At 49.0% G+C, this 22,246-nt stretch overlaps 1 protein-coding gene across 3 annotated transcripts in view; it reads right to left on the bottom strand.

The window, feature by feature from the left end:
• The window catches only part of SNX29 (sorting nexin 29), a 545,210-nt gene that overhangs the window by 400,833 nt on the left and 122,131 nt on the right, over nt 1–22,246 (bottom strand). For all 3 annotated transcript variants that reach the window (XR_010836418.1, XM_067012531.1, XM_059038667.2), the window contains exons 12-13: nt 14,099–14,162; nt 11,815–11,943 (exon numbers count right to left, since the gene is read on the bottom strand). Coding sequence is in view for 2 of the 3 variants with exons in the window: in XM_067012531.1 (XP_066868632.1) it covers nt 11,815–11,943; nt 14,099–14,162 (193 nt within the window). In the remaining variant the exon portion in view is untranslated. The remainder of the gene's footprint in view (nt 1–11,814; nt 11,944–14,098; nt 14,163–22,246) is intronic.

Here is a 22,246-nt window from a genome sequence, read left to right as displayed (position 1 = left end):
TTATAGTTCAGTTAAAAATAAAATCAGGGCTTCCCTGGTGGCGCAGTGGTTGAGAATCCGCCTGCCGATGCAGGGGTCACGGGTTCGTGCCCTGGTCCGGGAAGATCCCACATGCCGCGGAGCAACTAAGCCCGTGAGCCATGGCCGCTGAGCCTGCGCGTCCGGAGCCTGTGCTCCGCAACGGGAGAGGCCACAGCAGTGAGAGGCCCGCATACCACAAAAAATAAATAAATAAATAAAAATAAATAAATAAATAAAATCAAAAGCAAAAATGACAAATGTTAATACTGCTAATTCTTATAGTGGACCATGGCATGCTTTGTCTTCTTCAAACAAGCCAACAAACAAAAACTAACTCCAAACTTGGTTCTGAGATTTAAAAAAAATCACAAGTGCCTTCACATCGTTCTAAGAGCCCAGGGGTTTCGAACCACTGAAATTCCCCTTTCAGATCATCACCAGCATCTGTGAGAGCCCTGGACGCTCATAGCGGCGCGTGGCCTCGGGCAGCATCAGCACCACCCGGGAGCCTGTTACAAATACTCGCTCTCAGGCCCTGCCCAGGCCTGCAGAATCGGAGTCCAAGGTCCACCATGACCCACAGGTGCCTGGTGGACACGTTACGGTTTGAGACGCGCTGCTCTGAGCCACGGGCTGTCAACTTCAGCTGCACCTGAGCAGTCTGGGTCTTTCCTCCAGAGATTCTGATCTAATTGGTCTGGACGGTGGCCTGGTCGTAGCAGTTTTAAAAGCTCCCCTGGGACTTCCTTGGTAGCGCAGTGGTTAAGAATCTGCCTGCCAAGGCAGGGGACACGGTTCGAGCCGTGGTCTGGGAGGATCCCACATGCTGTGGAGCAACTAAGCCCGTGCGCCACAACTACTGAGCCTGCACTTTAGAGCCCACGAGCCACAACTACTGAGCCCACGTGCCACAACTACTGAATCCCACGTGCCTAGAGCCCGTGCTCCGCAACAAGAGAAGCCACTGCAATGAGAAGCCCACGCACCGCAACAAAGAGTAGCCCCCGCTCACCGCAGCTAGAGAAAGCCCGTGCACAGCAACAAAGACCCAACGCAGCCAAAAATAAATTAATAATTTAAAATTTTTTTTTAAAAAAGCTCCCCTGGTGACTGCAATGTATCTATAGCCACGTCTAAATAAGGCATTTAGCTCCTCAGCCCAGAGAATTCTTTATTAGATAGTTAGTTACAGCCGAGCAATGGCGGGCTAGATTAACTCCCGAAAGTGACTCTTTGCAGCCTTGAATGGAGGAATAATTTACTTGCGCAAACCGGTAATAAGTCACAGCTGGCTTTTCCTAAGTACTTATGAAGGGTGCTGGCTGTGCGTAGCTCTTCTCATGCATTATCTCTTGCATATTGATAGTATCGAGAAGGGAGAGATTACTATGTTGCAGTTTTCTAGATGAGAAGCATCAGGGGTGAAATGACCAGCTGAGATCACACACCTGGAAGTGGAAGGAGCACTCGCAGGGCCCTCAGAGAGTGAGCACCTGCCTTTCCTTGCACCCCAGGGGCCTCACCCACCTTACTCTAGTCCCAGCCTCCACAAGCGGGACTCAAGTCCAGGCTTGCCCCATTCTTCCTTCCAAGAATGGCCACCTCAACCGGAGCACAGGGAATTACTGGCCAAAAGGTTAAAGTCTGTGTTTAGACAGTCCTCCCCTGATTTTCAGCACCTAGAGGTTAGTCAGCTGTCTCTGGTTTCTCTGACTGATCCAGCTTCACACAGAATAGGTGTTTGATGAGTGAATCAACCAATGAACAAATGAGTATTAACTAACCAACCATCTTTCCCTGGATCCTGGCAGCATTAAACTTCAGGAAACCAGCTCCTCCCCGGGTGCTATGTTGTCTCCTGCCCTGACAGGCGCGTCTTGCCCTCACCCCTGTCCCCACACGCCAGTCCCACCCCATGCACTCCGCTCTCCTTGGCTGCTCTGGCGTTAAGTCACCGAGGACCCGCCAGCTGCTGACGCGGGCGTGCGGAAGAATGACGAATAGCACAACTGAGCCGGCGAGGCTCAGCCGAGCGAGAGAGCCGACCACCTTGGGGAAGGCCGCTTCGCACCCAAGGAAAAGTGAGGGACAGGAAGGGCACGGTGGGCCAGGACACCAGGAGCTCAACGGATAATTCCGTGTGGTCACGGTGCGGCCCCCGGACCAGGATTCTAAAAGAGGGGCCACGTGAACGTGGACCACAAGGCTCTCGAACACAAAATGCTGAAGGTACGTTTACAAACCGGAAGATGAGAACACTGCAGAGAGGGCTAAAGCGGTGATTCTCGCGGGGAGTGGACACAGTCGTAAAGCTCCCCGGGTGACTGACTGTAAGGCACAGCCAAGCCTAAGCAAGGCCAAAGTGTCGAGATGCTTTCAGTCACCACAGTGATGTGCTGCCAGCACTGAGAGAACTAAGGCTACGGAACTGTCCTGAAAGACGAGACACTTGCACACAACCAAGAGCAAACTACATCCTGCCATGCTTTCAATGGTCCTGATGGCCCATTACGTGGGTGAAAAGCTTGTTTGTAATCTGAGCCTGTCCTTGAATTCATTAACTATACACTGAATAAACCAGTTTTTACCCTGGGGTCCATCTATGCTCTGCTCTTTCATTTTCTGTACTACTTCTAAAGAGTGACTTCTGATCTCACCGCCTTTAAATCCAAACTTACGCATTTTAAGTAAGTATGAGCACTTAACTGCATCATGATTTTCTAGCAAAGCTCATGCCCAACCAATATGTATTTGTAATCTACTTTCCTATTATTTCTCGTTCATATTAGAGTTAGGGTGTTATACTGATTTTTTAAATTATTTGTGCAGGTAGGGTATGTTAGCTATGAATTTCATTTCAGGATAGTAAAGGGGTTGGGTTTTTTTAAAGGGATACTGGGCTAAAATTGAGAACTTAATGTCTAACGATGCCAAAGTGGCTGGACTAGGCGCTTGCTAACGAGGCCAAATTACATCCCACCAAGGAAAGACACGCAGAGACACTGGGAGGATCTGAAGCCCAGATTTCACCATCACTCACGGGAGGGCTGGCCCAAGAACGACAAGACCTCTACTTCTGGAAACCTACAGTCTCCAAATGTGACGAAGAGCTGAGCCCACCGCAGGGGTCGCCCACGCTCTGCCTCCCCACCACTCACCCCCATCTGATGGGACATGCTCCCCGACTGTCCTTTTGAGGAAACGCCCATCGCTTGTTCTTGCTCTGCGTGGCTAGGTGAGGAAAAGCGAGCCACCTCCTGGCTCCAATGGGCACGTGACCCAGGCCCGGCAGCAAAAGTAACACATCCCGCTGGGGGACTGAGAGTAAATCCTGGGACTTTCTCCCCAGCTTTCGGGAAGACATGCTCTCCTTCCACTGGGTGCCAGGCCGACGGGATTTATGCCTAGTGCTGCCAGGGGGCCCTCTTGTCACCACAAGAGAAGAGCATGCCTGAGAATGAAGCTGTGAGCGAAGGAAAGAAAGGGGAGACACGGAAGGAAGCAGGTCCCGCAGGCACCACCACCCCCCACCCAAGCCCCTGGGTCCAGCTGGGCAGAGAGCTAGCTCTTCTCCGAAATTTTCAGTTATACAAGCCAATCAAGAGCACCTTTTCACAAGCCAGTTTTCAGCGGGTTTCCATCACTTCATACTGAGAGATCTCACACAACCTACCTATCTTAATCGATAAGATTTAAGGAGATGGCTGAGGGGTTTCCAGAAAGCCACAAGTCACCAAGCTTGACCAGAACATCACTGTGCAGCAAATGACAACCACTGACAGATCTGAAGCTAAGCTCAGTGTGACCGTTCTGTGCTGAGGGAAGACACTAACAGGAGGAGAGCTGTCAGGTGACCCAAGAGCTGACGCTCCTCAGTGAGACTCAGACCATGTGGCACTGTCACTGGTCCCATGGTCCCTGCACTCTCTCATTTAACCACTATTACAGAGCACCTACTGTGTGCCAGGTGTGATGCCAGGGACAAGGAAGACAAACAAGGTAAAGCACAACGGCATGGTCCTTGACCTCGTGGAGCTTACAGCCTAAAAGCAAACACAATACAGACACACAACTGACAATAATACAACTATAGGAGGACACTGATTCCCATGGACGGACAGCCACAGAGGGATGAGACCTAGCCAGTGGTGGGGCAGGAGATGGTGGGCAAAGCCTTCTGTGTCAGTGAGTGTTCCTGATGAAGCAAGAAACAGAAAACCCGAATCAAAATGGCTTAACTTGGGCTTCCCTGGTGGCGCAGTGGTTGAGAATCTGCCTGCCGATGCAGGGGACGCGGGTTTGTGCCCCGGTCCGGGAAGATCCCACATGCCGCGGAGCGGCTGGGCCCGTGAGCCATGGCCGCTGAGCCTGCGCGTCCGGAGCCTGTGCTCCGCAACGGGAGAGGCCACAACAGTGAGAGGCCCGCGTACCACACAAAAAAAAAATTTAAAAAAAAAAAAAAAAGGCTTAACTAGCAAAGGGGATTTACTGGCCAACACAAGGGGAAAATCTGGCTTCCAGGGGAGGTTGATCTAACAGCCCTTTGCTATTATAAGGAAGAACCAGTTCTCTCACCCCTCCTCTCCATTCCAAGCTGTAGCATAAGCTTCACCCTCAGGCTGTCTCCCTCCTGGGGGTAAAATGGCTACAGCAGTTCCAGCCTCTACACCCTCACAGCACATGTTCTAAAGGGAGCCACTCCAGCCATCCAACAACCAAGGGACAATCTTCTTCCAAAGCCCTAGCAAACCTCAACCACATCTCCAGAATTAGGTCACGTGCCCATTTCCTGAACCAAGTCCAATCACCACACCTAGCTGGGTCAAGCCATGGTTACCTGAACCAATCATTTCAGAAAGGAGATGGAATTATCTTGACCAGATTAGACACATCAGGGCTGACCCTTGGTGTTTGGGAGAGTTCAACCCCTACCACCAACCAAGAGGAAAAAAATTGAAAAACCAAGCCATGGAAGATTCTCCAGTGTGGGAAAAATGTAGGGTAGGGCTTTTCAGGAAACAATACAATGTCCACTATAGCAACTTCCCAACTCTCAGTTCTCAACCATGGGCTTTTAGAATCAGAAAACAAACCAAGTGCTACTTTTTTGAAATATATATAGACAAAAATTGGACCTTATTTCTGATCTCTACTCACCTTTGCTGCAGTTTTGTTGTTTTACGTAATGGGTTTGAAACAGTCCTCCAGAGCATGTTTCTTTCATGAGACAGAACTGAACAATGGGACATCATAAAAGAATGACAAATTCTTCCTTTTTCAGTCTCATGTATGACTCTGCCCTCTTGGCTTTGGGACTTTATCCCAGCAGTTGCCACTGCTCCACCAGCACTAGAGTAAGGATGGCAAATTCTTGTCCATGACAGACATCACCAATCAATAACAGCACTCCCTCCTGTTGAGCCCAGATGAGACCCCAGAATCCTTCTCAACCCAAAACCCCAGTCAGCCACTCCCAGAGTTGGCAACAGGATGAAACCTACTATTGGCTTTCCCTGTCAGAGAATGTATTCCAACTGGGAGTTGGCAATGAAAAGAACCAACCCTTGGTTCCAAATGCCATCCCTAACCCACGACAGGCTCAGAATTCAAGCCAGTAACCTCCATGTTTGACTTTCTCAACTTTGACCATTTGCCTCTTGTGATTAAAAACATAATCTATGTCTTTAGATGGACACAAGATGTTTATTGTTCTTTTTCACAAAAAGCAGTCTTCATCTTTCTCCAATAATTTTTTTTAAAAAAAGACAAGAGACTGAGCCTTAGGGCAGAAACAGAGATTTAAAACCTTCATAGAAAGCCAATAAAGGCAGGCCTCCCAGGGGGCTGGATGGAGTGGTATGAGCAGGGCTCCCAAGGTCCTTGGTCCAGCCTCACTTACAGATTGTGCAAACCAGTTCTGTCTCACATGCAGAACACTGTCACATCAGATCACTGCTTGGCAGCCCAACAGGGACAAATAAACAAAGGGACACGTGCTGGGCCGGTAGGGCTGGAAAAATAACACCAGGAGGGGCTGAAGGTAAATGAAGGCCAGTGGTCAAAGGCTCCAAGATGCTCGTTGCAGGGGAAAATGGGTCAAGTGAAGGACCCACGAGATTCTGGCCAAGCCTCAGCATCCCTCGCCATGCCTGGCCAAGGCAGCAGCTAGGAAGAAGAAATCAGGGAATGCCCACTGAGCACTTATGATAATTTTCGAGCTGCGCCGAGTGCTTTAGGAGCATAAGCTCGTGAAACCTTCCCCATGATCCTATGAGAAAGCATAACAGACAGGATTCATCTGCCCCCCACCTGCCCTGGGGATCTGGCAAGGCTGTCAGTCATGGCCTCTGCTCACTCCTGGCCACGACACGCCCAGGGAAGAGTCTTCCTAAAATGTTACATATGGACATTGGAGAAAGAGTCTCTTCTCTCTGGATCCTGCAGGGGGCTTGGTGTCACACAGGTCATCTCTGCTGCTGAGTGCAGAGGCACTAAGACTGACATTAACACAGAGCCAAGAGCAGTGGGGGAAGAGCACTGACCTCACGGGAACACCCAGGTCCAGGGACCAGTGCCAGCAACGCAAAATTCCCCTGAGGACCCGAGCTAATTTGGTTTGGGTTTCTGCCACCAAAAGCATGAATATTAGTTAAGATTATTATGCCCCGGTTGTAACCGGAGATTTGAGAAATTACTGAGTGGCAGAGCCAGAAGTCTGCGCTGCTTCCCCTGCTGAGGATGAGACACGGCCCTCCCACACAAGCAGTGACCAAGACACGTGCACAGCATCCCGCTTAACGTCTCTGCACACGAGGTGTGGAGAGGGCCCCACACCCACTACCCCCCCCTTTCAAACTTTTAAAGAGGAAGAACCAGAGTCTCAGAAGAGGGAGTGAATGACCCCAGTCACACATCTAGTAGAATGCCTCAGGAGGAGAAAAGCTGTGACAAAAGGGTGCTCGGAAGGGCTGGTTCTGACATGAGACACAGGCAGGAGAGGCCCTGAGCAGTGCTCTGTGGAATGATCCAGCGGGTTCTCCTCAAGACACCTTCCTCACCCCCCCGGTAATCACAACAAAGAGGTCGCATCACGGCCCTGGCAAGTTGGTAACTGAGGGAGCGATTCTACTCGTGCACAGAGAGAACAACTCGCTCTGACCCCCTAATAACCACACAAGGCAGCCTGGTTAGTCGGGGCTCAGGACTGTAACAGAGAGAAGACCAGTCACACCTGGCTCAAGTAACAAAAGGAATTTATTGGCTCACATAACTGACAAGTCCAGAGGAAAAGCAGCTTCAGGGAGGACGGGATCCAGGAGCTCAAACAGTATCATTAGGACCTGTTGGTTCCTCCCTGCCCCCCTCCACCACTGTGTTGTCACCATGTGGGGTCAGGATCTTCCCACACGGCAGCAAGGACAGCTGCCAGCAACCCCTGCCTTCCAACACATCCTCCCAAGAATGCTAGAATTGGCTCTTATCAGATCAGCTTGGCCACACACCATCCTGTGACCCAATCATGGTAGCCAAGGGATGGAACAAGCTGACTGACCAGGCCGGCATCATCCGCCCTGCTCTGGAGCTCAGGTGGGGCAGTGGTGGGGTCATTCCTGCCAAACCACAGGGACAGAGTGGGGAGAAGAATAAGCCGGCCAAGGAAGACTGGGGTAGTGTTTGTCCCAGGGTGGGTGTGATAGGCAGCCTCCAAGGTGGCCCCCAATGACCCCTGCTTCTTGGTATTCCATCCACGTGTAGACCCCTCCCACGTTGAACCAGGGTTGAGCTGTGTGACAACAGAATATAGCAGATGTGATATGTGTCATTTCTGAGATTGGATACAAAAGCCACTGTGGTGGCTTCCATGTCGGGTGCGTTCCCTTGCTCTTGGGTTACTCACTCTGGGAAGCCAGCCGCTAGGCTGTGAGCAGCACTGTAGAGCAGCCCACATGGCAGGGAACTGAGGCCTCCTGCCAACAGCCATGTGAGGGAGCTGGAAAGTTGACCCTCCAGCCCCAGTCAAGCCTTCAGATGACCGCAGCTCTGGCCAACAGCTTGACTACAACCTTATGAGAAACTGCACCATTCCCACATTCTTCACTCACAGAAACTGTAAAGCATCCTCAACATTCACTGTTTTAAGCTGTCAAGTTTGGAGATAATTTGTTACACAGCCAGGGGTAAATAATACAAAGAGCAGAAGCAGAAAATGTCCCTGCAATAAGCCCACAACCCTGTCCACTTGCCTCCCTCAAAGGTACTTCTGCTTCAGTAAATGTGCGTTTGCTTTCTGCTAACACCTGTCTCATAGCTTGAGCTTTCTCTCTTTTTTTTTTTTTTTTTTTTTTTTTGGTGGTACGTGGGCCTCTCACTGCTGTGGCCTCTCCCTTTGCGGAGCACAGGCTCCTGACGCGCAGGCTCAGCGGCCATGGCTCACGGGCTCAGCCGCTCCACGGCATGTGGGATCATCCCGGACCGGGGCACGAACCCGTGTCCCCTGCATTGGCAGGAGGACTCTCAACCACTGCGCCACCAGGGAAGCCCGAGCTTTCTCTTTTTTTTAATTGAAGTATATATAGTTGATTTATAATGTTGTGTTAGTTTCTGCTAAACAGCAAAGTGATTCAGTTATACATATATTCTTTTTCCTATTCTTTTCCATTTAACAGCCTGTTTATCACAGGATATTGAATATAGTTCCCTGTGCTTATACCATAGGACCTTGTTGTTTAGCTTGAGTATTCTTAATTCCACAGGAAATAAGGCAATCAATTATTCAGGGAATGAGACTTACGGACCCTGAACAGCAAGTGATTACAATGCCTCCACCCAGCAAGGAGCAGCTGCTTGGTGCCACAAAGGCACTGGGCTGGTTATATGACCTTGCTCTTTGTTGAGCCACGATAGCACGAAAGGAAAGCCATTAACTTTGAGCAAAATGAATGTGTAATGAAACGCTAGGTTTGCTCAGGGATGTTCCCATTTTTACAATTCTACACTCAGAGCCAGAAAGCCCCACATACACCCAAACACGCTTCTTAGCATTAGCATACTCACGGCAAAAATAATTTCACTTTCTTGAGTCGGAAATAGCCTAATTCTTAATTCTTTCTGCACCACTGCCGTTAAAATACAACTATTGATTAGGCAAGGTTTCTTAGTAATATAATTATTATACTAGAGAAAAATGATAATGATAGTTAACATTTTTGAGCATTTATGAAACACATTCATGGAGCTGACATATGGTCTGTCATTTTATCGTTTAACCACTCTATGAGGTGAAGACTTCTCTTATCCTCATTTCATAGCCAAGGAAACAGAGACAGAGAAGTTAAGTAACCTGCTCGAGGTCCCACAGCTACTAAGCAGCAGAGCCAAGATCGGACCCGCAGGATCCAACGCCAGAATCCGTGCCACCAACCACTAGGCTAAACCACCCACATTATGAAACCTGCCACTTGGACACGTGGGGACCTAGAACAGAGCAGCCCTGGTGCACGCATGCGGGCCTCACCTCCAGCCTGTGACCCTGCACATCCTGCCTGTGTCCCTTCGGTGACAGTACCCCCCAGCCCTCAAGCCACAACTGACCAAGCGGGTCCACCACCTGACAACACTGACAGCTGCTCCTCCTGCAGCCAGAAGCCCAGAGAAAGTTCTGACAGTTGGCAGAGGTCAAGTCTATGTGCAACACATCAGCAGTTGACTTTTTCAGAACTTACACATCACACTGCTCCGTTTGCTTTCTTCCTGTTTTCTCCTTCTGAAGTGTTTGCCTGCCTTATACATGTTCCTTCTACCTGCAAACTGCAAACATTCAGGCACCTTAAAAGCTCAGCTACCCACTGCTTAAATGGGGAGACTTCAGATTACAAACTTGCTCAGTTAAGAAGTTATTTTTTTCTATTCCATTCATGGGCTAAATAAAATTTACCCAAAAATTATCATATACTCAAAATACATTTACTGTAAAACACACTCCAATAACACATCGCTGCCCAGCGCCTTATGTACTTTCACACACACTCCTTCTCACTGGGCCCGCGCAGGGGGATAAGATCATCCTCTCCATTTCATAAATGAGGAAACGCATGCTTGTGGCAGGGAAGCAGTTCACCCAAAACGCACAATTTGCAAAAGCAATGGAGCAGGGACCCGAGGCTGAGCTGGCTCCTAACACAATACAAATGACAGGGGACAGAAGTCTGTCTTTCTTCGATGATTCAGAACCCCAGTCTCCACAGACTTCAGTCTTTATGAGAACATAAAACACAATTACACCACAGAACCCTAGCACGGCCAGGTAAGATGCGGGTCCGGTTGAGAAAATGCCAAGTTAGGCACCTGGGACTGTATTTATCATAGTTGCTGAACAGTCTGCGATGCTCTTGAGATGTCATTTTCAAACGTGAACAAAGGAGAGAAAAGTTCAAATTAAAATTAAATATGGGATCACGGTGCCAACTTTCAGTTACATGTATGTAACAATGACATGAGTGCCACTCACATCCGCTGACAGCACGAGGATGGTAAATGCTGCTTCTGTCGGTTTACTTAACCCTGGGCTCCCCTGCACATCCACAGGTCAGGTTTATCTCCCGGTCTAATTTTAAAGTAGTTTTCAAGAACGACCTGATAAACTGCTTATTTTCCTAAAATGGGGGAAAAAAACTGGAACTCAAGTGTCCAGCAATCAGAAATGATGATTTTAATACGGTGCATTAACTCAATGAAATGCCACATTCAGGCATATAGAAATGGTGACCATGAAGCTTCAGTGGTGGAGGGAGGTGGCCTTAGAAGTGACAGGCTGGAGATTTTAAGTACAGTACATAAAAATACGTTTGCATGTGAACAAATTCAGTAAAAATGCATGTTATTATGGGAGTTGGAGCTTGGCGGGGGGCGGGTGCTTTACAGTTTTAATAAGATATAACCAAAGTCACAGAAAAGGAAATATAATAAGACGGCTCAAATGAAAAGAGGTTCAAACGTACTCTGCATTAGGGGAATGCAAATGAAAAATAGTCTGCCAGCGCAGCTTTCACCTGTGATTTTATCAAAGACCCCAAAGTTGGATCTGCCCCGGGGGGGCAGGGCTGTGCTGGGTGAGGCCCAGCCTCCCTGGAGGGCAGCTTGATGACCTCTGTCCAACTCAGAAAGGCACTGCGCTTTGACCCAGCAATTCTACTTCCAAGAATTTCTCTGGCAAACAGAGTCATATTGGGACAAAATCACAAATGCGAAAGTTATTATTATTAGAAGAGGCAAATGGTTAGAAACAACTGGGATGCCTGGCTGTCGGCGTGCCAGCCAAATGAATCCTGGTGCAGGCGGGCCATGAGGTATCGGGAGCTGTTAGAAAGATGGCAGCTCCGTGTACCCAGCGCAGAACAATCTCTAAGCTGTGGAGGGAGGGGGGTGTAGGATACATGACCATTTGGATCAAGGCAGAAAGGAAGGAGGGGAGGGAAGTGAAAAGAAGAAAAAGTTCGTGCGTCCGAATGTACGCATCTGCTCACGGAACGCACAGAGCATCTCTGGGACGGCAACACTGCCCACTTCCAGGGGCGAACCAGGTGGCTGGAGGTGGCGGAGTTGAACCATTTGTACCTTTTGGATATTGAACCATGTGCATACATACTATTCAATATATAATGTAGTAAGTTAAAATTTCAGATGCATAAATTTTATTTCCATTGGTCACTTTTATTTTGGTTAAAAAGTACTGATGAAAGGTGTGCTTTGGGGGTTTGAACAAAGCCCCCCCGCCGTCCCTCTGCGCTCCCCTACCTTGCCAACGCCTGGATCTTTGTGACGTGCCGCTCCTCCTGTTCGGCCACCTTCCGTTTCAAGGTGTCGACCTCTTGGCGGAGCGCGGCCGAGTGCTCCATCTCACCGTCGAGCAGGTTCCGCAGTGACCTGGGAAGAGGAGGCCCACCTGCTGTCAACCCGGAGCCCATGGAGTCAGATCTTAGTTCATTCATCTTCCACCAGGCTCTGCGTAAACTGCAGTTCAAGTTCGTCTCATACAAACTGACTTGAGGAGATACCAAACTCTGCTCAAGAGCCTCTGAAGCACAATTAGGATGAGTCCCCGGGGAACCATCTGTGGCCTGGCTCTGTGGCCCTGAGAGCCTGTGGGCAGCTTAAATCAAGGGAAAACAATGAGCTGAGCCAATCCCAGGCAAGCCCCCTTCAAGACATCCCACGCAGAGATGCAGCACATTCAACAAAGACATTCTGTCACAGCCGCACTGCGTAGGAGATTCAACAAAGGAAAGGATGCCAGGACAGGCCAAAAGAACAACCTAAACCACAAAAGCAGAAGACAGGATCTGGTTATGTGACAGACAACAGGAGTCTCATTTCTCCTCTGGCACAAAACGCACCTTACCCCTGGTCCATCACCACCTCCAGGTTAACTGAGCATATAGAGTATCTCATGGAGCTATACAATTTGACATTGCATAGAACGTGCTTTATATTATATTTGGAGTGTGTTAACCTCCGGAACACATTCACTTGCGTATCTGTCATCCTTGGTCTTAAACAGCAGAGAAGACAGAAGCTCTTCCAGAAATAACCACAAGTTACCACGTAGAAATGAGCCAAGCAGGGTTCTTCTGACCATCTACGTCGTTGGACCTCAAATGGCTATTTCTATAGAACATTTACTAACTTTGGTGCAGCTACATCCTAAATCTAGAGGACACCTGCCACGTGACATCAGAACATAAGCAAAAGTGTCTGAACCTGCCCACCCGCACTGCTCACTGAACCCCCCCCCCCCCCCGCAAGACGTGTGTTACTGGAAACTTTTGAGAAAATTCCCCTCTTGGGGCCTGGAAACCCCCCAACACAAACACAGTGTGATATTTTTCTCTCGCTGGGAAGGAGAAGAAATTACCAGACAGTGATGACTGTTCTTTACAAGGTAAGACAAAACCTATGGCTTTTTCCAAGATAATGGCCCCAGCTGGATCGAGGAAAAAGCATCCTACGATGTCTACAGCCTGTCACTGGAATTTATTTTCATTGGAAAATAGCCCGGTCTGAAGATTCCTCTTTTAAAAAACTCTTCTGTTTTCCAAATCACGCTTATTTGCTTTTATATGTTTCCATAAAGGATGAGGGAGAAGCTTGTCAAGCAGGGCCCAAATCGAGGCTTAAAAAGGAGACGCACAACTGCATGTCACTAGGGACACAATTCCTGCTCTGAGTACAAGAATAAGAGGGTGACATGAGCGTACACACACACTCACACACACACCCGTCCCCTGGCCCCCAGGGGGGCAGCCTGTCATGCTCGCAGAGCCTCGGCAGATAACTGCAGGCAAACCCCTCTACCGACCACCCTGTAGCCAAGACAAGGCTCTGGCAGTGGAGCAGCTCACGTCTGGGCAGCTAAGCAGTAGCAGCATGGCTAACACCTGGCCGGTATCTAGCCCGGGTTTCAACAGGGAATCAAAATGAATAAAACCCTTTGGCCTCTCGGTGCCTGCAACTAGGCTTTTGGGGAAGTCAAAAGACTCCAAATGCCATCTTGCCCAATGTGTCCCTGACTTGAGAAAATTTTAAGTATTCTAGTGATTGGAACACGACGGGTAGACTCTGAATTAAAAGGTTACCCACTACTTAAGGAGGGTCACATGGTGATAGCTATGGGGATGGAGCTTCTTTTTGAGGTAGTGAAAATGCTCTAAAATTCTGGTGATGGTCGCACATATCTGTGAATATACTAAAACCCACTGAATTGAGTACTTTAAATAGGTGAATAATACATGAATTCTATCTAAAAGGCTGTTTTTTTAAAAAGAGAATTAAAAAATAAAAAAGATGGCTTTACAAATTCTGTTTGTTCTAAGATAGTGAGAAGATCATACGGTTTTCATTCCTTGCTAACACTCAAGCCACAGTATATATGCTAAAGTGGTACATCCCAGACCAAAAAAACAAGAAATCACTGGTCACAACTCTGCCAATAAAGCAAAACTTCCTTCACGGTGATATTCTCTCTGCCCCAGATGTAGAGGGTCCACGGTAGACTGCCCCTCAAGCACAGAGCTCTCGATACCTGTTCTCTTCTTCCAGCTCATCCTTCCTGGTCATCATGGCCACGATGGCTTGTCTCAGTTCACCTAAGGAAGAAAGCCAAGTCCAAATTAACCGGCAGATCCCGCCTGCTACACCGCCCCACACCGGTCTGGATTATGTGCTATTTAGGGCCACTTGTCTAGACAAGTTCCCTTTTCCCTTTCAAAAATAATTCCTATACAGTCTAAGAGATCCAGTGGGCTCAGTCAATCACTCTCATTAGCCACACAAAACCCAAAGGCAGAGCAGGATGAGAATAACTGGGGAGGCGTTTCCTTAGTGAATATAATCAGCCGCTACAGAAGAAACAGGCTGGTAATTTCTAAGCGCTTTTCCAAGTCTCTACTACAGGACAGCAACTGTTTTGAACAAGAGTATGGTCCCAGTTATGGCTGTTTATCAACCTCAGATCAGACAGCAGATCACATGACAACTGACTCCATAGCGACACAGAAATATTCAAGCTCACGAAGAGATTTGGTTTTCCTGCGCTGACTCCCATAGACTCTGAAGGGGGGTGGGGTCTCTCCAATTCACAGTCCATAATTACCTATAGCAGTGACTCTCCTGACATCTTCAACGTTGGAAAGCATTCACTGATGGAAAATCACCCCTTTAAAATCAGTAAGCACCCAAGTTTCCCATCTACATCAAAAACTTGTCACTGTCCACCCACAGTGGACTGTTTACCATAACACTCAGATCTGAAGACCAGGAACTTGTGAATTTCTCCTGGAGAGCCAGTTTTATTTTTTTTCCCTAAGGAACGCTGTGAACTTTATGTCCCTCTTGGGACTGGCTGTGAGGAAGCTCACAGCCAAAGTTACAAGTCCAGTGAGTACCACGTGGCCCTGTGGCCACCACGACGTGTCCCAACTCTCCCTCTGATCACCAACCTGTGTTTCCACCTGGTGCCACTTTACATATAACCCATCTCACTCTATTTTTTTCAATCTGTTTTAATATGCTGCTTCAAGTCCTCTTTTGGGAAGAAGTATGGTTTTTGGTTTCTTTTTTTTTTAGCTAAAATTTGAATGCTTCTACTTGCCAAGCTCTGTTCAAAGCCCATACTGGCGCTATCTTGTTTAGTCCTTTACACACACCTAAGAAACACTACCCCACACTGTTGGGGTACAAATAAATTGGAAAGAAGGGAGAAATGGGGGAGGAAGAGGACACAAATAAATAGGCAGGTCCCTCAGACCCCTTATACTCAGGATGCCGGGGCACAAAGAGGCCCACCAAAGACCCTGAGGCAAGAAATAGGTCCCAGGACCCATGCTGCCCTCAGGCTGCTACAGAGGAGATAAAAGCCCACAGCCCAGGTACCAGGGGAAGAAAGAGAAGGAGGGGAATCATGGGGGCTCCTCCTCAGCTTCTGGGTCAGACACCAGAAGCCACTCTGTTCAGAAGAGATGGGATAAAAAATAGACCCTCCCTGTCTTTTGTGACCCAGAGAAGTCACGTGGGCATCACAAGGACATGACTAGGAGGTCCAGGCCCTGGCTTCCCCATGACACCTGTGACAGCATGAAACCTGCGGGTCACACAGTGAGAGACTGGGCCTCCTAAGGTGCTGATGAGGAGGCATGTCTGAGGTGTCCCTCTCCTGGTGTCACCAAGGAAGATTCAAAATTCATTGGGTCGATGCGAACTTACTGAGCACCTACAAAGTCCAAGCCCTGCTCTTGGCACTGTGTGCAGAGGGTGAACAGAGGAGACCAAAGTCTCTACATGCAGCAGGCAGGCCTCCTCCCCAGAGGGGGGACAAACAAAGCAGCATGGAGCAGTCACGGTGACAAGACATGCCAGAAGGAAAGGCCAGTACGGTACACAGACGGGTGGTGGGAGGGTGCCACTTCCTGGGGTGCTCTGGGAAGGCCTCTCTGGGGGACGACATGACAGCAGAGGCCCAAGGAAGGGAGGGAGCCAGCGTGCTGCTCTGTGGAGGGGAACACTCCACAAGGCACAAGGCATGTGCAAAGGCGCAGGGACAGGCGTGAGCTTGGTCACATGAGGATGGCAGGGTGACCCGCCCACGTGGCCCTGCCCTCAGGGAGCTTGGGAGCTCGAGGACTCGATGATAATTCTAGCGCCCACCAGCTAAGCGCTCCCACCAGCTAAGCGCTCCGGGTACACTGTCTCCTTGGTGCCGCGGGGCACCTCTATGGAAGCTATCTCTGAGTCCCTTTTACAGGCCTACTAACAGGCTCAAGGAGAGGAAGTGTAAAGACACAACTGGAATCTGAGTCCAAATCTGTCCAATTCCAACCTCTGCACTCGACCCCAGGTAACAGCGATAATTACCACCACTCACATGCAGGGATGTAAGAGCTACTATTTCATCGACAGCCCACGGTGACATTAAACCAGAAGAACGAATCTGAGAGGTAATTAAATAAGCTGCACAACCACACACCTTTACATGTCAGAGCCAGGAGGGAAACCGAGGCCTCCAACTGGCTTGGGAGAAGACCCTGGCCCGTGGGACGTGTGTGCTGTGTCCAGAACCAAGGCCGCTGAGTGGCACGGGTCCAGGTAACAAGGCTGCAGCCAGGACCCCTGGGGCTCAGTTCCTGGCACAGGTTGTAGGACCAGAGCCACACAGGATCCTTTGCACTTTTCGCAAGGTTTGAAAATTTGCAAAAGGGAAACAATGGGCAGAAAAAGCATTTCCGGACAAGATACTACTAAAGGTTAGAATGAGCAGAGAGAGGGCAAGACTGGGAAGAACAGAGGGAAGGAGGGTTAGGCCCTTGGCAGAGATTTTTGTTTTGTTTTTTAACTTTTATTGGAGTATAGTTGATTTACAATGTTGTGTTAGTTTCAGGTGTACAGCAACATGAATCAGTTTTACATATACATATATCCACTCTTTTTTAGGTTCTTTTCCCATACAGGTCATTACAAAGTACTGAGAAGAGTTCCCTGTTATCTACAGTAGGCCCTTACTAGTTATCTATTTTATCCTCAGCAGAGTTAATCAGCCTAAAGAGATAGGAAAGAGGCCGAGAGCCGCTGTCCTTCAGTCCCGGGGGGGGGGGGGGGGGGGGGGGGGGGGGGGGGGAGGGAGCTGACAGCGACACAGATAAAGCCACCGTGTGTGCTGCCTGCCCAGCCACAGGCTGCCTGGGGTTACAACGGCCTCCAGCTCACACATTCATTCATTAGTAAACATCTACTGAGCACGTACTGGCTACAAGGCACGTTCCCAAGGGGAGAGCCAGGCTCCCGACTTAACCTAAGGAAGGAGTCCTTAACAGAGGATCTCTTAATGGAGGACAACCACACACATTCATGTGTGCCTCAGAGGAGACAGAGTCTGTTTGACTTTGCATTCTGAACGTGACCAGGCAATGAGGGCCCTGGCTCTCAGCCTCTCTGAGCCTTCCTGTCAGGCACAAGGGGTGAACGGCACCCACCTTCCCACCTCCCTGAGATGCTGTAGGGTTCAGAGGAGAGACCAGACAGGACAGTACTAAGTCAAGGCACTGCCTGTCGTGGACGGCAGTGGGGAGCACTAATAATCTAGAAGAACTCAACGTAACGCTAGATTTCACATTTCTAACTAAAAACTGATAAATCTGTAAAAACAAAACACAGCCAGTAATTTAATCCCATGACACCACAGCCATGGGTAAGGGGGGCGGGGGGGGGGGATCAAGACTTAATATATCATTGAAGACAGGCCGGGCAGTGTCTCTTTAGTTCTTATCTTCAAGAAACCCAGAGCAGGTGGCAAGGCTGCAGCCAGGTACTGGAGACGCAGCCTCGAGAAACTGCTCCTTTACTCCAAGGCCTGTTTCAAATCTGCATCTCCTAACGAGGACTTCTTCTGGAGTTCTCAACTGGCCGAAACTTCTTATGAGAGCAAAGGACTGGATAGTCATCATTGCAACGTGAGGCTAGAAGAAGTGATTTTTTTTTTTTTTTTTTTTTAACACAGACTGTTTTGTAAAGCGGGTTTAGGTTCCCAGCAAAATCGGGAGGAAGGTGCACAGGTTTTCTCGTCTACCAGCAGCCCCTACACATGCACAGCCTCCCTCGTTATCAGCAACCCCCACCAGAGTGGGACATTTGCTGCAACTGATGCACCCATGCTGACCCATCATAATCACCCACAGTTACATCAGGCTTCACTCTTGGTGTTGCATATTCCGTGAGTTTGGAAAACTATGTAACAACATGTATCCCCCACGACGGTATCATATAGGATAGTTTCACTGCCCTAAAACTCCTCTGTGCTCTGCCTGCTCATCCTCCCTCCCCACTAACCCCTGGTGAAATCTCCTCTTCATCAAAGGAATCATGCCAGCCTTCTGTTCTGCAGTGCATGTCGCACGTGTGCCTGATTTACACTAATGAGCCACGCGCACTGGATGTAAGTGGGATGAGAGCTCAGCAGAGCACGCGTGACCAGCACACGCACGCCCACCACCAGGGCGCCTGGCACCGGGCACCCTGCACCCAACAGGAGGGCTGTGCTCCAGGGCCCTCAGTCCCGTGGCTGTGCCAAGCCTGTCCGGGAGGGAGCAGCTCACTGCCCACGAACACGATCCTTATGCCGAGATGTTGGTGTCATGCCCTCTCCTGGCGTCACCACGCGTCACCAACCCCTTTACCTGGCCTCTGCTGCAGACAGCAATCCACCTGGGCCAGGAGCCTGTGACGGAGCCTTCCCGAGGGACTTCCTATTTCGTCCCTCCCCACAAATGTGAGCGCCTCTCCCTGAATAAGCCCAACAGAGTTTTTCATTGTGGTGCAAACATTTCACACGAGCTCTCTCCTCTTCATAGATGTTAATGGCTATGCCTGGGCACAATGCTATGCAGCAGGTCTCTAGAGCTGACCCATCTTGCATGCCTGAAGCTTTACACCTGGTGAATAGCATCTCCCCATTCCCTCCTGCCCCAGTCCCTGGCAACCCCCCTTCCACTCTCTGCAACTCAGAGTTCGACTCTTTTAGATTCCTCATATAAGTGGAATTATGCGGTGTTTGTCCTTCTGGGTCCAGCTTATTTTACTTAACATAATGTCCTCTGGGTTCATCCATGTTGTTCACCTACGGCAGGAATTCCTTCCTTTCTAAGGCTGAATGATATTCCAACACACTGTTGTTTCACGGATTTCCTTGTGTTCACCAACCCCCTCCAGCCCAATATGATAAAACCCATCTACTCAGGTCCGGATGAAAAGGCACCTCTTCTGGGAAGCCCTCCGTGATTCTCCTACCCCTCAGCAAGCTGCAGAGTGTGCAGTAGCTAAGCGCCTCTGTCTCCTGTAATCACCTCACAACTACTTAAAGGCGCACAGCATGCCACGCGTCTGGGGTCCCCAGAGCTCCCACACGCCAGGAGCTTGGTCAAGGTTTATGGAAAATAAGTGATGCAGAGAGACAATTCCTATCTGAGGACAACACAACTAAGATGGAGGGCAAAGGTACCAGCTGTCACGTGGTGGGTACTTCTGTGTCTAGTAACACGTCAGCACCAAAGCCTCATTTCAATTCTCACGACCACCTAATGAGGACACTCAAAAACAAAGAGCAGGAACCCACAATGGGACAAGCCAAGCTGCCTGCGGGGCCCCAAGTCGCCTTCCAAACCCTCTCTAAGGCCAAAAATTGTGGAAATTGCCCTGAGCAGGTCCAAGAGCTGGAGAAAAATAAAGTGCTTCAGCAGGGACCTGCCAGGGGCAAGAAGAAGGTCAGGTGTGGGTTCCAGTAGCTTCCATTCCAATGACAGGAGCAGGACCCATGGAAGGTTGCTACCAAAAGATCCCAGGGCTGGGGAGATCTGTGTTCAAGCCCCAGCTCAGCCACTTACTGCCTGGTAACCTTGCGCAGGTTTCCGTCTCAGCAAAATACAAAGGGGGATAAAGCCACATTTCCTGTGGGATGCTGAAAGAGTAAACTGAAGTTCCCAGTGGTGTTCACACTGCGGCGAATGCAGGTTTCAGGGTCCTGTATTTCAGAGCATGATCTCTAGAGTCAGGACCCAGGTTCGAATCCTGCCTCTGCAGCTGGGTAACCTTGGGCAAGCTACCCACCCTCTCTTGAGCATCTGACTCTGTTATCTATAAATGGGATCTTTACAGTCTCTATCTCACAGAAGCATTTTTGTTTTTCACAGAAGCAGTGTTAAGGATTCAATGCCCAGCACATAGAAAGCATTCAACAAATGTTACTGATCACCATAATTAGTGCCTTTCCCTTCAATGGCAGGGCGGGAAAGACAGAGGAGGAGGGGGCGGCCAAGGCAGCAGTGACCATCCAGGCACAAGTGGGTTCCACTGGTCACATTTTCAGGAGTTACAGGATTTACTGAGCTCCTGTGTACCTCAACCTTGGGAAATAAAAAGGAATTTTTTTAAGTGGTCTATGCCCTAGAGCAGCAGACTAGACAACAGAATTTTATGAACCATCAAACCAGCTCGGCATGGGCAATGTGGGAAATCAGACCCAAAGAGTGAGGTGCCAACTGGAGGAGACTGCAAAAGTGTCAGGTCAGGTTCTGGACTTTTAGGCACAGCACACAGGGAGCCCAAACATCACCACCCAGACTTTTGCAGCTGAAAAGCGTACAGTCCATGGGGGAAGGAAAACTTGGAGGAGGAAGTGTTTCCCAGGAGGACCCAGAAAAGGTATGAATGCTCTTTTGGCAAAGAACAGCCACGAGTAGCTGCAATGAGACATCTTGGCCACAAGTTCACCTTGAAGGGGCCACAATCACACTTCACAGAAGCCACAGAAGCAGGGGGATGGCCATCATTGACTGATCCACACCATCATCCTGTCATAACCCTTCCTTCCCCCGTCCCACACGCTGTGCATCTCCAGCCTCTTGGACCATGCCCTGTATCTGCATCAACATCAGAATGACTGAGGACACAAATACAGGTAAAGCAGTACTCTGATACCTCAAATCTTAAAAAAAAAAAAAAAAAAAAAAAAAAAAAATCCATCCCTGTCAGACTGTCCTCTCCGCCTTCCCCAAGTTACCATCACAGAACATTCATGGTTAATGGTGAAAAGGGCAATGGCCTGAGAGCTGGTATCCGCGCACCATTAAAAAAAAAAAAAAAATTGCCCTTTTGACAGGCTTTAACTCTCTATGCATTCGTTTTGCTGACTTTCCTTGCATAGGTAATGCTGGGATCGATTTCCATACATCACGTAAACATTCTAGTTCTCCAAGCTCCAGTGACACACACTGGCAGAGGCGCTCCCTAACTTGTAATTTTCTCTCCTCTCCCCAGCACCGCGCATCCCATTATTTGTTAGTCTCTATCATTGTGATTTCTTTCCTCTTTATTACCTGCCTCAGCACACATTTCGAGGGACAACAGGGCAGCCTTTCTGTACTGCAGCCTCTGCAGAGCCCAGCTGAATCGGGGTCTCCCTCTCCTAAGGCTGAAAGGCAAAGAATGATCCATCTCGAAATCAGTTCCTTGCTTGGCTTCAGAGAACTGAACAGCACATCCAGTCAAGAACACAGGAGAATGGTAACCGTAGGAAATCAGTCTGGGATACAGAGCATTTTGAATCACTGCAGAAAGGATGGATTTATCCATAAATGTTGCCAGGGCAGGGTATCATTTTGGGAGCAAGAAACAAGACTTAAATCTCTGCAGCTACTACATACGGAAATAAAGTTCAGACAGAATAATTTAAATATGTGAAATGCAGCAATAAAAACAATATAAATATGGGAACAAACATTTATGCCATATGTAGCAGTACAAGCCCATCTTAACATGCAAGCAAAGAACAAGTCCATTAAGGAAATGATAGTTTTGCTTTTTTTTTTAACTTTTGCACACCAAGGGCCAATCTAACAAAAAACTGGTCCACTGTGGAAACCAAGCTCCTAAGCTCTTCAGGGCAGTGAACAGGCAGAGTGGAAAGAACACAGGTCTTCTAATCAAATCCCAGGATCCCACAGGTCTCATCTCTGGGTCCCTCCTCGCCTCTGCATCCCCTCAGCTGGAAAAATGGTGCTAATATCACTGACCTCCCCGGACAGGGCAGGGCTTGGCGCCAGTTTTACTGGAACACAGCCCCACTGTCTGTTTACATATTGTCTATGCTGCTATCATGCTACTGAGGCAGATCTGAGCTACTGTGACA

The sequence above is a fragment of the Kogia breviceps genome, chromosome 14 (genome assembly GCF_026419965.1).
Source record: "Kogia breviceps isolate mKogBre1 chromosome 14, mKogBre1 haplotype 1, whole genome shotgun sequence".
Taxonomy (NCBI): domain Eukaryota; kingdom Metazoa; phylum Chordata; class Mammalia; order Artiodactyla; family Physeteridae; genus Kogia; species Kogia breviceps.
Note: the sequence above shows the minus strand (reverse complement) of the source record. Positions and strands in the feature narration are given on the sequence as shown.